At 50.9% G+C, this 15,599-nt stretch overlaps 1 protein-coding gene across 1 annotated transcript; it reads left to right on the top strand.

Annotated features, from left to right (window-relative positions):
* The first annotated feature begins 1,643 nt into the window (after positions 1–1,643).
* On the top strand, positions 1,644–3,968 carry LOC132005519 (cone-rod homeobox protein). Its single transcript, XM_059382713.1, has 3 exons — positions 1,644–1,743; positions 2,329–2,480; positions 3,321–3,968. Exons 1-3 carry the CDS (start codon positions 1,644–1,646, stop codon positions 3,966–3,968), a joined length of 900 nt encoding a protein of 299 aa, XP_059238696.1.
* Positions 3,969–15,599: the final 11,631 nt, after the last annotated feature.

Here is a 15,599-nt window from a genome sequence, read left to right as displayed (position 1 = left end):
ATATGTCACATATGTATATATCATCTAATATATATTAAATTAAATATCTTTTTAAAAGGATTTTATTTATTTATTTGACAGATCACAAGTAGGCAGAGAGGCAGGCAGAGAGAGGCAGGCAGGCTCTCTGCCGAGCAAGGAGCAAGGAGCAAGTTGCCCGATGCGGGGCTGGATCCCAGGACCCTGGGATCATGACCTGAGCCGAAGCAGACACTTAACTGACTGAGCACCCCAGGTGCTTCTAATTTTAACAAAATTGAAAAACCTGATTAAAAATTTATTTAAGTTATTAAATGAGACCAGCTGTTTCCAAGGGAGAAGTCAAGGAATACAGGCTCATACCGTTCTTCAGGGAACGTGTGGAAAACAGAAAGGAAACTGGACAGCAGGAGAGCGAATCATCTGTAACCCTAAGGTCATCCTTTCTACTGGAGACAAATCCTTTGCAACCAGACTTCTTGCAAGTTACCGTTTCCCTTATCAGACTCCCCTCGCTGGTCCATAGCAAATAGCAACCTGAACAGAGATCTGGTCCCTTAGAAGATGAACTAACCCTGGGGCAGGGAGGGGTTCTGTGAAACAGGCTCCCAGGATGATCTAGAAATGACACCGTGTCCCCTCTTATTGCCAAATTTGGGATCATTTCTCGTAACTATTTGCTAGAGAACTTTAAGAATCAGTTCGCTGCAGCCTTACACTTTTTAGTGACGTCATGGAATTCCCTTGAATACATGCGCCATCATCTACTTGCATCATTTACTTCCTACCTCCCCTTTGGTGGGCAAAGGGACTGCTTCCACATTTGGGCGACTGGACACTTGGGCACTGGCAGGCTCCGCTTGGAGTCTGTGCAAATATCCGCTTGCAAGTGGGGAGGGGCGCCCCCTGCTGTTCGCTGATGACCGCAATGTCAGGGGCTCGGTTAAGGAGCTGGTACGCGGTGCATTTCCCCTCCCAGCCGCCTAAGGATGGAAATACTGTTTGCATTCTCATTTTCCTTGGAGGGGACGGAGTTGCCCTGAAGGCAAACAGCCCCGGGGAGGAGTGTATGGCGGGGAGAGGAAAGATGGTATTTCACTTTGATCAATGCTTCCAGTATATTCAGACGCCGCTCCTGACTGGACACCGGAGCGCCTGCTTCTCTGAACTCAGGCTGGCACTGGAGCTAAAGGACCTCCTCTTTTCCTTTGCCCACCTGATGGGTCACACGTGGTCGTGGAAGATCGCCTTTCACTTGTCTGCATGCTGTTCTGCCATCCCAAATTTGTGCGGGACGCTTCCGGTGTTTATGGGGGAAATGCCCATGTCTCTAGAAACCTCCAGGTCCCAAGCAAGGGGTGGCCCTGCTGTCCGTGATTCTCTGCGGGGCTGAACATCTTTTCTGGGGCCTAGGATGGGCATTCCAGTTTCAGCTGCTGATGCGGACGGGGTTTTGGGGAAGCTTTGCTCATCTTAAGTAGAGGGCAATAGGCGGGGAAACTGAGGCACAGAGAGATACGTACTCATGGGCACACACCTAAGAAGAGTCTGAAGCAGGACTTGGACCTGAGCCTGTCGGGCACCACGTGGTACCTGGGAAGTGCCTGAGCGCCTCCTCCTATCTTGCAGGGCCGTGGACCTGGGCCGCGGTGTCCCCAAAGATCATGATGGCGTATATGAACCCGGGGCCCCACTACTCGGTCAACGCCTTGGCCTTGAGTGGTCCCAGCGTGGATCTGATGCACCAAGCTGTGTCCTATCCAAGTGAGTACCATCCTTCTCCCGATGCCACCTCCCTCCAGCTCTCGGTGACCCCTAGGGTCCCTTATCCTCCCTCAGGAAGAAGCTGGGAATTTGCCAGGGTAATATTGGAGTCACATACTGACTATATGTAGTCATTTGCAATTTGCTAAACACTTCTCCACGTCCTTTAGGGGTGCAGGAAAGTGTAGGGGCGTTCATAACAATTTAGGAAGGGTTCCTTCTACGTGGACCTGTCACTCTTCTACACTAGAAGGAGCTGAATATTCTCGATTATGTGTTTCAATTGGACATGCCTTCATGCATAAGAAATTTTAGAAAGGGTATAAAAACCGAACTCATACACCTCCTTAGAGGGCTAAAGCCAGTTCTTGGGGTGAGGCATGAGCCCCAAGATGACGGGCAAAGAGGGGCCCCATTTCGCAGGGGGACAGAGTGAGGTCTACAAGGTCAGGAAGTAGGTGGGCAGATGAATGCCCAGAGAGGGCTTCTCGGCATTCCACCGGACCTCAGGACCTCCCGCCGGGGGACAAAGAGACTGGCAGGTCCAGGTCCCGTGATGGTCCTATTGTCCTGTCCCTGCTTCAGGTGCCCCGAGAAAGCAGCGGCGGGAGCGGACCACCTTCACCCGGAGCCAGCTGGAGGAGCTGGAGGCCCTGTTCGCCAAGACTCAGTACCCGGATGTGTATGCTCGCGAGGAAGTGGCTCTGAAGATCAACCTGCCTGAGTCCCGGGTTCAGGTGGGGGTGGTCCGAGCCCTGGGTGTCTTCCAGCCCTTCCTGGGACCCAGAGTGAAGAGAGGGGGAGTAGTCCTAGAGTAACACCCAAAGTCATGTATGGCCTGAATATGACCCCTCGTCCCCGTTACTGCCCCTCACCCCTCCCTCCACTTTCTTTGCCAGCCACATCTGCCGATTCTTCCCCTAACACACCTGCTACGCACACACCAGCCCCAGGCCCTTTGCACTCCCTGTTCCTTCTACCTGGAGTTGCTTATTCCATCACTTTGCTCAAGCCTTTGTTTATTGACCGATCAGGTCACCGTGTCCATCAATGAGACCTAGCCGTACCCTCGCACTTACAGGTGCAATGTCCCCCGGGGGCCCTACCCTGCTGCTCCCTCCTCCCGCTCTGTGGGGTCTTTCCAAGTATTGATCACCTTCTAAAATACTATGCAGCATACTTACTGTCGATGTATATAACCTGTTGCCCTTGACAAGAAGGTCCGTCCACAGAGGCATCTCCAAAGTCCTAGTTCGTGCATGGTGATTGATTATGCGGAAGGATGGATAAGTGTACATACGGGCGTACGTGTGATTGCATGTGTGTGTGTGCATGATTACCTGCACATGTGCATGTGTGATAATACGTGTGTGCCTATGACTGTGCATGTGTGGATAATTGCAGATGTGAATGGTAGGTCGGATGGACAGACGGGGTGCCCCATAACCGACGGCAAGGTACGGTGGTGTGATTGGGACGTGCCTCCCCCATAAACGCCATCATTCAGGGCACCGTGGGGGCTCTCTGGGCTCCCTCCCCACTCACCCACCCCATCCCCCCTTCCCCCCCCCCCCCAGGTTTGGTTCAAGAACCGCAGAGCAAAATGCCGCCAGCAGCGCCAGCAGCAGAAGCAGCAGCCGCAGCCCCCGGGTGCACAGACCAAGGCCCGGCCTGCCAAGAGGAAGGCAGGAATGTCACCGAGATCTTCCTCGGACGTCTGTCCAGACCCCCTGGGCATCTCGGACTCCTACAGCCCCCCTCTCCCCGGCCCCTCAGGCTCCCCCACCACAGCCGTGGCCACGGTGTCCATCTGGAGCCCGGCCTCAGAGTCCCCGCTGCCGGACGCCCAGCGGGCGGGCCTGGTGGCCTCAGGGCCGCCTCTGACCTCCGCGCCCTACGCCATGACCTACGCCCCCGCCTCTGCGTTCTGCTCTTCCCCCTCAGCCTACGGGTCTCCGAGCTCCTATTTCAGCGGCCTGGATCCCTACCTTTCCCCTATGGTGCCCCAGTTGGGGGGCCCGGCTCTCAGCCCCCTTTCTGGCCCCTCCGTGGGGCCCTCCCTGGCTCAGTCCCCCACCTCCCTGTCCGGCCAGAGCTACGGCACCTACAGTCCTGTGGACAGCTTGGAGTTCAAGGACCCCACAGGCACCTGGAAGTTCACCTACAACCCTATGGATTCTTTGGACTACAAGGACCAGAGTGCCTGGAAGTTTCAGATCTTGTAGAAAACCCTCTCTGGCGTCTGCGGGGTCGGGCCTCCCTCCAAAGGCAGTGGCCCCTCTGGACTCATGGGCGGAGCAGCCCACCCTCATCCCTGTCTCCCCCTGCCCCGAGGAGGGTCCTCTCGCTCTCTGGGGGGCAGTTCAGTAGGACTTAGTAACCCTCAACCCAGCTGCCGTTTTAAACCATGAGCCCCAGACTCCTGACATGGGTGCTGAGAGGGTGCCCCGGGACGGAATTAAACCACCCTTGGTGGTTGATGTGGGGGGTCCTGGAGAGGTTGGCCTCGAGGTGCCCTTGAACAGACACAGGTGGGAAGGCTCAATTCCATACCTTCCGTTTGGGATGCTTGCTTAGCGTATGTCTAGAGATCCTTCTAGAAAATCCAAAGACAGTCTTTTAAGCAGCCCCATTGTGGAAGCTTAGGCCAACTGTCCAGTTCAATTAAAACAATCCACTTGGCATGTTACAGATTTCACAGGTCAGATTTTGTATGATAGGTTAGGGGGCTCTTTGATACATATACATATATATATATATTTTTTTTCTTCTTCTTCTTTTTCATCTTCTTCTCTTCTTAGTTTCTTCTTAAGGACATTGCATCACTCATACATTCTTCCGGACGGTGAGAATGGGCGTATTTGGTGCGCGAAGGGAAGGCAAGCTGCCTGTTTCATGTCTCCTTTGCCCCTCCTTTGGTTGGAGGATTTTCTAAAGGTGAATTTCATCCGAGCTTTGGAGGCACCGTGGTGGTTAGGACTGGGGCCGACCGTGAGCCCCAACTCTAGCTGTGGGTATTTCAAAAAGGAAGAGGAGGTGGCCAGCTTCCCAACTGTAAATGGGCAAGAGATAGGCATGGGGGGAAGACACGTGGATTTGGAGGAAGCCTGCATTTCAAATACACAGTCTCTCTCTTAGATTCCGTTTCCTGTTCCCATTGCGGGGACTGGACCAGAGAGCCTGGCCCAAGGGAGTGCCTCTGGGGTGGGGGGAATCTTTCTTCCCATGCGGACTTGATCCTCAGCGACAGAGACAAGCACCAAGAGAATTTTAAGGAGTCAAGCATGTTGACGCTCTTGGAAGTGTGGTGGTTTGCCTTTGCTTCCTCAGTCTGAATTTTTCTTTCATTTTCGGCCCTGGGGGAGACAGCAGCCATGGGTCTTTCCTTGGGGGCTTCACAAGGCAGCTGGAGGTAGGGCGGGAAGGTGGTGTTCTGGTACATGGTGACCACGAGCCACCCCCACCCGCCCCAAAGAAGAGGAAAAGCTCTGATTTGTAGCCTTTGTCCATTTCTGTGGTGTCAATTCTCCCACTGTGGCTGATTTCTAGGGTCTGATCTGAGGTCAGGGATGCAGAGCCTGCCGTCTACCCTCATGGGCTGGTAGGAGATGGCTTCAGGCCCTCCGTGCAGGAAGGAAGGTCAGGAGGCCTCAGATGGGTTTTCTGGGTCCAGGCCGGGAGAGGTCCACATGGCCCAGACCCCCAAGCCCTCTGACGGGCGTGTTGAGATCACTAGAACCCACAAGGGTAGGTTCCTCAGCACACCCCGGGACCATCCCTCATGGGCCTGAGTCATGCAGGCTTCTGGGACATTAGACCTGGGAGTGACTCAGAGTCCGGTGTGGGGCACAAACAGACAAGGACAATGCCAGCTGGGGTGGGGGATGGGCGGTCCAGGCAGAATTTGTAGGGGTGAATCTGTTAGGAGAGTCCAGCTTCCTTTCCTGGGGCCAGCTTCTTGAACTCGGGATGGCAGAGGTTCTACTTCCTAAAGCCGATGAGTGACAAGGGGGAAAAGGAAGCGGCCGGGAGCCCCCTCATTCTGGGTGCCCTTTCTCACTCACTGGGACTCCGGTCTCCTTCCCTCCAGGCCACCCACAGAGTGACAATGATTAAAATGCTCAATCCCGCTTAAAGTCTGGGTGATTTTTATTTTTTAAAATTTCTGAGGAGGGGCAGACCAGGGGCGGTAGAAGACGGGGTCACTCCATCCCTCTCCTTCTGCCCCCACCCCCCGTCTCTGGGGAGATGGGTCTGTCCATGTGCTTTCTCTGTCTGGTCACTGTCTTTTCCTTGGTAGCTCCCTAAAGCCAATTACTCAGGGACATGGGCTCCAGATGCCAGCTTCCATCTGCTGTGACATCGCTGGGTCCCTGAGTTTCCCTCTGCAAGGAGGGGGGGAGGGGGTGGCCACGCATCCTGAATCAGTGGCCCATGTGAGGACACAGGCCCTCCCTGTCCACCAGCCTCGGGTCCCTGCCATGTCCCTCTCACCTCTGCTTCTCTCTTTCTTTTCCTTCTGACTGTCCCTCAGACTCCCAGGTCCCCCTTCCTCTTTGCTGGATTTGTACCTTTTCCTTTTTCTGTTTTCTCTGCTCCTTTTTCTGTTTCTCCAAATGTTAAGTCATCATTGTCTGCTTCTGTCCCTCTCAGTCCTAGAGGAGCCCCAGGTTAAGATCTGCGTGTGCGTGTGTTGTGGGGTGTGCAGAGGGGGACACAGTGTTGGTGAGGTCAGACACACTTGCTATCAGAGCCTGGGTTGGCCCCTTCTGGTCCCAGGATCCAGGTGATTCATTTCTCCCAGCTTCAGCTTCCCCTCCTGTAACACCAAGAAAACCTACCTCAAGGGAATGAAATGAGATCATTTTCTTTTCTTTCTTTCTTTCTTTTTTTTTTTTTTAAGATTTTATTTATTTATTTGACAGACAGAGATCACAAGTAGGCAGAGAGGCAGGCAGAGAGAGAGGAAGGGAAGCAGGCTCCCTGCTGAGCAGAGAGCCCGATGCAGGACTCGATCCCAGGGCCCTGAGATCATGACCTGAGCCAAAGGCAGAGGCTTAACCCACTGAGCCACCTAGGCACCCCATGAGATCATTTTCTTAAGTACCTAGTCTTGAACCTCTCTCTGGTCTGTGGTAAGAGCCCAATAAAAGTTTATTTGTTGTAAAACACACAGCACATAAAACTGACCATTACAATCATCTTATTTTTTTTTTTTAAATAAAGATTCTATTTTTTAAGTATACTCTACACCCAGTTCGGGGCTCGAGCGGACCACCTCAAGATCAAAATTTTCATGCTCTACCTACTGAGGCAGTCAGGTGCCTCCATTATTATCACCTTGAAGTGTGCAGTTCAGGGCATTCACAGAGGAAAGCAGACACTAAAGGCCACGTATTGTAGGATTCCATTCATATGAACAGTCCGGAAGAGGCAAATCCACAGGGAGGGCAAAGCAGGGTGGTTGGGTGCCAGGAGCTGGCAGGGAGGGACGGAATGGGGAGTGACTGCTTAACAGGTATGGGTTTCTATTCAAGGGACAAAAAAGTTCTGGAACTGGGTAGCGACCCATTAATTTCACCTTGAAGTATATACCCCAAAGAACTGACAACAGGTGTTCAAGCAAAAGCCTGAGGGTTCCTGTTCATTGTAGCATTGTTTGCAATAGGCAAAGGACAGAAACAAGCCAGACCTCCATCAGCTATTAAATGGACACACAAAATGTGGTCAGGCCATCCAGTGGACTTTTTTTCTTTTTAAAGATTTTATTTATTTATTTGACAGAGACACACAGCCGAGAGAGGAACACAAGCAGGGGGAGTGGGAGAGGGAGAAGCAGGGGCAGGGAGCCCCATGCAGAACTCGATCCCAGGACCCTGAGATCATGACCTGAGCCAAAGGCAGATGCTTAACCGACTGAGCCACCCAGGGGCCCCATCTGATGGACTCTTACTTGGCCACAAAAAAGAAGAGCTTATTTATATTTTCTTAATAATCTTTACACCCAACATGGGGCTCGAACTCATAACCCTGAGATCAAGGGTCACATGCTTGTCCAACCCAGCCAGCCAGTCACCCCGGGTGTGTCCTAGATCTCGATTACAGTGGTGGCTCCATGGCCATATAGGATGGTTCAAACTCCTCAAACTGTACTGTTACAATGGGTAGATTTTGCAGGATATAAATTATACCTCAATGGAAGGAAAAAAGAAAAACCCACAGAGCATGTACTGTTGGCCAGACACTGGAGAAAGCCAGTTCAAAGACTGCTGATTCTCAGAACAATCCAGCAGAGAGATGCTATGTGTATCAGATAAGACACTCTTACGCTCCCCATTTCACAGATGAGAAAACTGAGGCTGTGGGAGGTCAGGGGACCTGGCCAAGATCCCACCACTAGGAAGAGGTACTTGGGTTTTACATTCATCTTGCTGGGGCCTCCAGACCCTGCTGGCGTTTCTCCCCTCCCCTCCGACTTGGGTCCTCCCTCCTTCTCCCTTCCTCCGAAGTCTCAAGCTCAGGTGTGCGTATGTCTCTCCCCCACTCCCATATGTCTGGGTCCTCCCCCCACTCCATGCCTCCTGCTCTCTGAGCCCCTCCCTGCTTGTCTCCTCTGTCCCTGAACAGGACTAATTTAGCAAATGCTCCAATCTTCTTACGATTGGAAGAATGGCCTCAGCAGAATGGCCGGGAATTAGCAGGGATTAGGTTCGGACACATGACCCTCCTCCCTCGGGGAGGGGCTCTGGGGAGACAGATGAGTTTTATTCATTTATTTTTTAAAAATATTTTATTTATTTATTTGAGAGAGAGAGAGAGAGAGCACTTGAGTGGTGGTGGGGGTGGGTGGCGATGAGGAACAGAGGGAGAAGCGAACTCCCCACTGAGCAGGGAGCCCAGCCCAGGACCCTGAGATCATGATCTGAGCCAAAGGCAGCTGCTTAACCAATTGAGCCACTCAGACGCCCCTGACAAGTGAGTTTTAACTAAGTGATGCCCTCCTCCGCAGTAAATCGTGCCTAGGACATGCAGTAATAGTAAAATCACAGCCGAACGCTTCATGGGGTGCTTATGACGTGCTAGGGACAGGTAGGCACTTTCCTTGAATTTCTCTTACCCCTCCCCCTATCTTCATTAGAGGCTCACGTGGTGGGGGCCATCCCCCAGCTCCCCTATTTCATGGGCCAGGAGGGGGTGAAGAACCTTCCCAAGGCAATCGGGGTCTAGCCCCAGCCTTCCCGGTGCTTTTCAGGGTGAAGATGGAACAGAGGCTGCGCGGCGGGGAGGATGGTGTGGCTGTTGCTACGCCTTGTGGCAGTGTGACCTCGGGGATCCTGGTTTCAGCCCCTCAGAGTAGGGAGGAGATGGGGGGGCAGCAGGAGGGGGTGGAACCTGGAGAGGAAAGTGTGCTCTGGGAGGGAGCCCAGAAAGAACAGTAGAGGAAGGGATTAGGTAGGGGAAAAAGCCAAGACAGATGCCAGGAGGGGACTTCCGTGCAAGGGAGGCTTTCTTCCTTAAGTAGGAGGTAGACTTCTCCAGTGAAGCATATGGGTCTGGGGTTTTCTTGTAGGAGGCAATTATGTGCTTAATTCACTTAACAGATATATCATTGTTTGTATTTTAAGATCTCTTCTTGGGTCGGTTTCAGAAAGTTGCATTTCTCAAGGAATTTATCCATTTTTCTCTACGTTGTCAGATTTGTGGGCAAACATTTGCTCACGATCTCCTAATTTCCGTTTGATTTGGCTGTAGCATTAAATGACATAGCAGATCCAGATAAGAAGAAAGCCTAAAACCAACCATCTTTAACGTCTGGGTGGCTCTGTTAAGCATCTGTTTTCAGCTCAGGTCATGATCCCGGGGTCCTGGGATCGAGCCCCGCATCGGGCTCCCTGCTCAGCGGGAAGCCTGCTTCTGCCTCTTCACTCCCCCTGCTTGTGTTCCCTCTCTTGCTGTGTCTCTGTCAAATAAATAAATAAAAACTTGGAAAAAAGAAAAGAAAAGAAGATCCAGTCTCGGTTCCTTTTGTTCTTATCTTTCTGGACCACACTTCTGGGAACTTCCAAATTCTTCTGAGACTCCCATGGATTCATGGAAGATACCACCTTTCACAATCACTACTCTTTCTCTAGGTTTTCACTGAAAAACGTCTTCTGTTTGACCCAGAAAATGGGCTTTAGCTGTATCACCCCAGGGGAACCACTAAAAAAAAAAAATTAAAGGGAAAATTTCACTAAGTATCCCATGAAGGAAAATGCAACAAGTTATGGGGGATGGGTATTGATTAATAAATCTTTAAAAAATAAAAAAATAAAAGTTTGTTATTTTTCATTAAAAATTGGATTTTGAGTTTTATCAATGGTTCTTCCTACCTATATTGGGATGATATGATCTTCTCTTTATTATATTAATGTGACAAATTGCCTCCCTTGGTATTTAAGTATTAAATCTGTCTTGCGTTCCTGGAATAAACTCAACTTGGTCAGGATGTAATTATCCTTTATATGAGCGGGATTCCTTCTGATTTTGTCTAGGACTTTGATTCCATGATCTATAACTTTCCTTTATCTTAGCGTTCTTGCCAGGTTTTAGATATCAAGGCCTCATGGAACAAAATGGAAAATGTTTCCTCTCTTTCAGTTCTCTGGAAGCTTGCATAAGACTGATGTCATTTTCTTCTCAATTGTTCTATGAAATGCCTGGGCAAAACCAAATGGTCAAGGCGTGTTATTTGTATGAAAAATGTTAATTATGGATTACTCCTCTTTTAAAAAAATAATGTACTTGTGTTTTTATTTAGTTATTTATTTTTCAGTAATCTCTACCCCAACCAGGGACTCGAACTCATGACTCCGAGATTAAGAGTCACACTCTCCACCACCTGAGCCAGCCAGGCACCCCTGGATTATTCTTCTTTAATAGGACTATTTGGACTTTTAATTTGTATATGTGCTTGCTTGGGTAAGTTGTGTTTAGCTTGGAGTTTGTCATCTAAATTTTCAAATTTCTAGACATACAATCATTCACAATATCCTTTTATGATCATTGACATCTTTTTTTAAAAAAAGATTTATTAACTTATTTGACAGACAGAGATCACAAGTAGGCAGAGAGAGAGGGGGGGAAGCAGGCTCCCTGCCAAGCAGAGAGCCCGATGCGGGGCTCCATCCCAGGACTCTGGGATCATGACCTGAGCCGAAGGCAGAGGTTTAACCCACTGAGCCACCCAGGCACCCTATGATCTTTGATATCTTAATGTAGGATTTTTCATAATGCCCTATCTCATGTTCATTCTTTTTTTTTTTTAAGATTTATTTATTTATTTGACATAAAGAGACACAGCAAGAGAGGGAACACAAGCAGGGGAAGTGGGAGAGGGAGAAGCAGGCTTCCCACTGAGCAGGGAGCCTGATGTGGGGCTTGATCTCAGGACACTGGGATCATGACCTGAGCCAAAGGCAGACGCTTACTGACTTAGCCAGCCAGGCTTCCCTCTCACATTATTATACAGTAACAGTGATCCTAACTGGGCTGTGGGGAATTTGCAGGGAGTGCCAGGAAAGATCTCCCAGCCCCCAAGTCCTGTTAATTAAACGTTAAACATTAAACATAATGTTTTCTATAGGACTCTTTTGCACATAGCCTTTATCGGATTTTTCTGGGTTCGCAGACTCTGCAGCTCCTCCGTTGTCCTCCTGATGCAGTGTTTGGATGTGGGTGAGGTCTGGAGCCCACGGCCAAGAAAGAATTCCTGAGACATCTTTGGTGCAAAAAGGTTATTTTATTAAAGCAAGGGGACAGTGCTCCCTTCGGCAGCACATATACTAAAGCAAGGGGACAGGACCCCGGCTTCCCTCTGGGTTGTGAAGGGTGACGGATTATATACTTGGGAGTTGGGGAGGCAAGGAAGAAGGGAGGTTTGCCAAAGAACTTTCCTAGGCTAAAGAGGACCTACAAGATACTGGAAGCCTTGCCCTTGTCAAGCTAAGGTTGCTTTTCCCTCTAGCAAAGCCTTAACATTGAGACAGTTGGGAGTTTCCTGGAGGAAGGTTATACTTTGCCTCAAGTATCCGTCACTGGGCTGCAGGTTAGAAGGAAATTTAATTTGAGCTGCATTTCCTTTGACCTTGGTTTTCTATGTCAATGTGGAGGGTGTGGGGTGATGTTAGAGCCCCAGGAAATGGAGTCTATGGACGGTCTAGCAATAAACTAACTTCCAGGTTTTCTTGTAAATTTCTTTCACAAAGACGTTTGCAAACTGTTGGGGACTCCTGTCTTGTAGGGCTATGATCTTTATAAATTAACCTTTTGTTTTTCCCTTGCCTTTCTTTAGAAAAGAAAGTGCCTGAGGAATGTCATGCAGACCCTTACTCTGCCCCCCGCGGGGTGGGGTGGCGGGGACGGGTTGTGGGGTGTCAGCTCCATCACTCCCAGCTGTGGGCAAAATCATACCCGTGTCCTCTTGCCCAGATGTCTGCACTCTCTGGGCTCTCTGGTTTGCTTCTTAATTTTGGTTCTAGAAATCTCTGTTCTCAGAACCAGTGGAGATATAGATAGGCAGAGGGGGAATGATGGAAAGATAGTGGAGAGATGGATGGACGGGAGGAAACAGTCTTAAAAACCGGACTGGAGTTTGGAAGCTGGATATCTGGGGCACGAGGGAAGATTCTGAGGGCACGAAAGTACAAAGAATGTATGTGGAAGGGAGTGGCAAGCCACTAGGGGGTTCTGAGGAATGGGGGATGGTGTCCTGTCCACCGTCTGCAGGACAGACGGACAGAGGGAGGGACTAAGGCTGGGGGTACAACCAGCTGAGACCCCAGTTAAAGATGATACAGCACTTAGAATAGTGCCTGGCGTTTAAGAAAAATGCATTTGAATTTCTCTCTCTTTTGTTTTTGCCTTTGTTGCTCCTATCTGCCTGTCTTACCTCTTAGCACTCTCCTCTTTTCGGATAACCTCAAAGCTCTCCCAAGGTCAGGCAAGACTCTGCGGTGGCTTGCCTCTCCATCCTCCTCTTTCTGCTTGGCTGGTCTCTTGCTGCCCCTAAGAGAAGCTAAGGTCTGGGACCAAAACCAGGGGTAGGGGCCCAGGTGGAAGAGGGAGGCTTGCCGGCTCCTACAGAGCTGGTTCTCAAAGTAGGGTCCCTGGGTCCCTGATTCGTCTCTGATTCAGACCAGCTCCATCTGCATCATCTGGGAACCTGTCCGAAATGCAAATTTGGGGTTCCGCCCCCATACCCTAAGAATCAGAAACCCAGAAACCGGAGGAGCGGGAGAAGCAGGGTAGTCTGGGTTATAACAAGCCTCCAGGGGATTCTGACGTGCACAGATTTCAAATATCCTCCGCCAGGAGGTGCTGCGGAGAGAGGCTGGCTCTCCAGGCAATCCTGATTGTGTGGTCTGTTATCCGGGGTGGAGCCCCGGCTTACACCCAGGGACCCTGCCTGCCGCGGAGGGGGTGGGGGCGGGGAGGACAAAGCTGCGGGGCCAGGGGTGGGTTCTCCCAGCGGCTGCAACAGGTGGTCTCCCGAGCAGAAACACAAACACTGTCCCAACCGCCAAAGAGAGGGCTGTTTCCCACACAGGCTAGCACGGGAGACACCCCTGCTAACCTCGGCTCCCGACCCAGCACCTCCTGGCCTTCCAGAGGCGGCGTCCTGTTACAGCCCGACCTCTTTTTCCGGGCATCATCCAACCCAGAGCACAGCCTCGCTTCCTTCCTCAAAAATTGTGGTAAAATAGGGGCAGCGGAGCGGCACAGCGAGATTCTTGGCAGCGTCCGATTCTTGGTTTTGGCTCAGGTCCTGATCTCAGGGTCGTGGGATGGAGCCCCCGCATGGGGCTCCGGGCTCAGAGTCTGCTTGAGATTCTCTCCCTCGCCCTCTGCCCACCCCCATGCCCCCAGCTTGCTCTTGCTCCCTAAAATAAAATAAATAATACCTTCTTTAAAAACTGTGGTGAAATTTACAGGATGCAAAATGTATCCTTTTTACTGTTTTAAAATGCAGGAGGCGGGGTGCCTGAGTGGCTCAGTGGGTTAAGCCACTGCCTTCCGCTCAGGTCTTGATCTCAGGGTCCTGGGATCGAGCCCCACATCGGGCTCTCCGCTCAGCGGGGAGCCTGCTTCTCCCTCTCTCTCTGCCTGCCTCTCTGCCTACTTGTGATCTCTGTCAAATAAAAAAATAAAATCTTAAAAAAAAATAAAATGCACAAGGCTGTGGTGTTATGTACTTTCACAGTGTTGTGTGACCGTCACTGTTCTGTTCCCATTAAACACTAACTCCCCATTCTGCTCCCCCCACCCCCAGCCAGCCCCTGCTAACCTGGGACTGCATTCCCAGACCCTGGAATCATGACCTGAGCCGAAGGCAGACGGTTAATGACTGAGGCCCCCAGGCATCCATCCCCCTGACTTCAATTCAAAATCATAAAAAAATAATAAAAATCACTTTTCTTTGAACCTTCCCCTTCTCCCCCAATAAAATACAAGCCTATGTCCTGTGTGGGTCTCATCGAGATGCCCATATGTGTGAGATGTTAAACCCACCCACATGTGCTCACCTCCTGGCGTCCTCCTGACAGCCTTGGCTCAGGGACGCTGACAGCTATCACCAAGTCTGTCTTGAAAACCAGCCTACGAAACAGTCAGACTCCCCATCTCCCTGTCACTGGAGAGATGACCGGTTCCAAACTCAGGTTTGGCTGTTTGTGGCTGGAAAGCCAATACTCAAGACACAAACATTGGTGGGAAAGGACATTGGTGGCCTTATTGAGGAGGCTGGCGATTAGGGACAATGGTGGACCCACATCTCAAAGACCACCCTCTTCACCTGGAGGGAGCTGGAGGGCTTAAAGGGGAAGGTGTGGGATATGGTGAGGGGGTTGTGTGCAGGCAAAGCTGGTGCTCAGCACCTGATCATTTGTCCTTGAAGGCTTCCAGATTCCCCCAATAACCTGCCAGTCCTCAAGGCTCCCAGGTGTCTCCCAGTACGGACTGGTTCAGCAGCCCAACAAGTTACATCTGGACTCTTCCCTGCACCGGGAACCAATCACTGAGGTACCTGAGGCTGTTTTCCAGGGCTCCCCTTCTGGAAAGCCTGGTCCTTTGTGCCTCAAAGTCAGCGGGCAGCAGGATCTCAAGGAAGCAGCTAGTTAGTTCTGCTACAAACCGAGGGGTTTAGGTCACCAAGCAAGAAGCTTGAAGCAAGTTAACTCTTAACACGGGTGGGAGTGTGCTCACCATCCTACCCACCAACCCCAGGGAGACCCTTCTTCTCAGTCTGGGCCAATCTCATCCACAAAATGGTACATTTACCTTCTTTTAAAAACGAGAGAGGGCGGGGTGCCTGGATGGCTCAGTGGGTTAAGCCTCTGCCTTGGGCTCGGGTCATGGTCTCAGGGTCCTGGGATGGAGCCCCGAATTGGGCTCTCTGCTCCGCAGGGAACCTGCTTCCCTTCCTCTCTCTCTGCCTGCCTCTTTGCCTACTTGTGATCTCTCTCTCCCTATGTCAAACAAATAAATAAAATCTTAAAACAAAACAAAACGAGAGACGGATCCTGCCCCTCCTTCTCCCTCTGTCTTTCTGCCTGCAGGTGCTCGCTGTCTCTCCTGCTCACTTTCTCTCTCTCTCAAATAAATGAAATCTTTCAGGAAAAAAAAAAAATGAGAGAGAAGGTGGCCTCCAGCTACATCTTCTACACCAAGGAAATTGCTAGATGCCCCCTGTGGACAGCAGAGCCATTGACTTGGTGACCCGTGGGTTCCTATCTGCCCGAGGAGAAAAAGATGTCCAATTAAGCCAGAATCTTGCCAGAAAGGAAGGGGCACAAATGTCCGCTTACGGTAGAATGCCC

The sequence above is a fragment of the Mustela nigripes genome, chromosome 17 (assembly GCF_022355385.1).
Source record: "Mustela nigripes isolate SB6536 chromosome 17, MUSNIG.SB6536, whole genome shotgun sequence".
NCBI classification, from domain to species: domain Eukaryota; kingdom Metazoa; phylum Chordata; class Mammalia; order Carnivora; family Mustelidae; genus Mustela; species Mustela nigripes.
The sequence above is the reverse complement of the archived record's forward strand: the minus strand, read 5'-3'. Positions and strand labels throughout refer to the sequence as shown.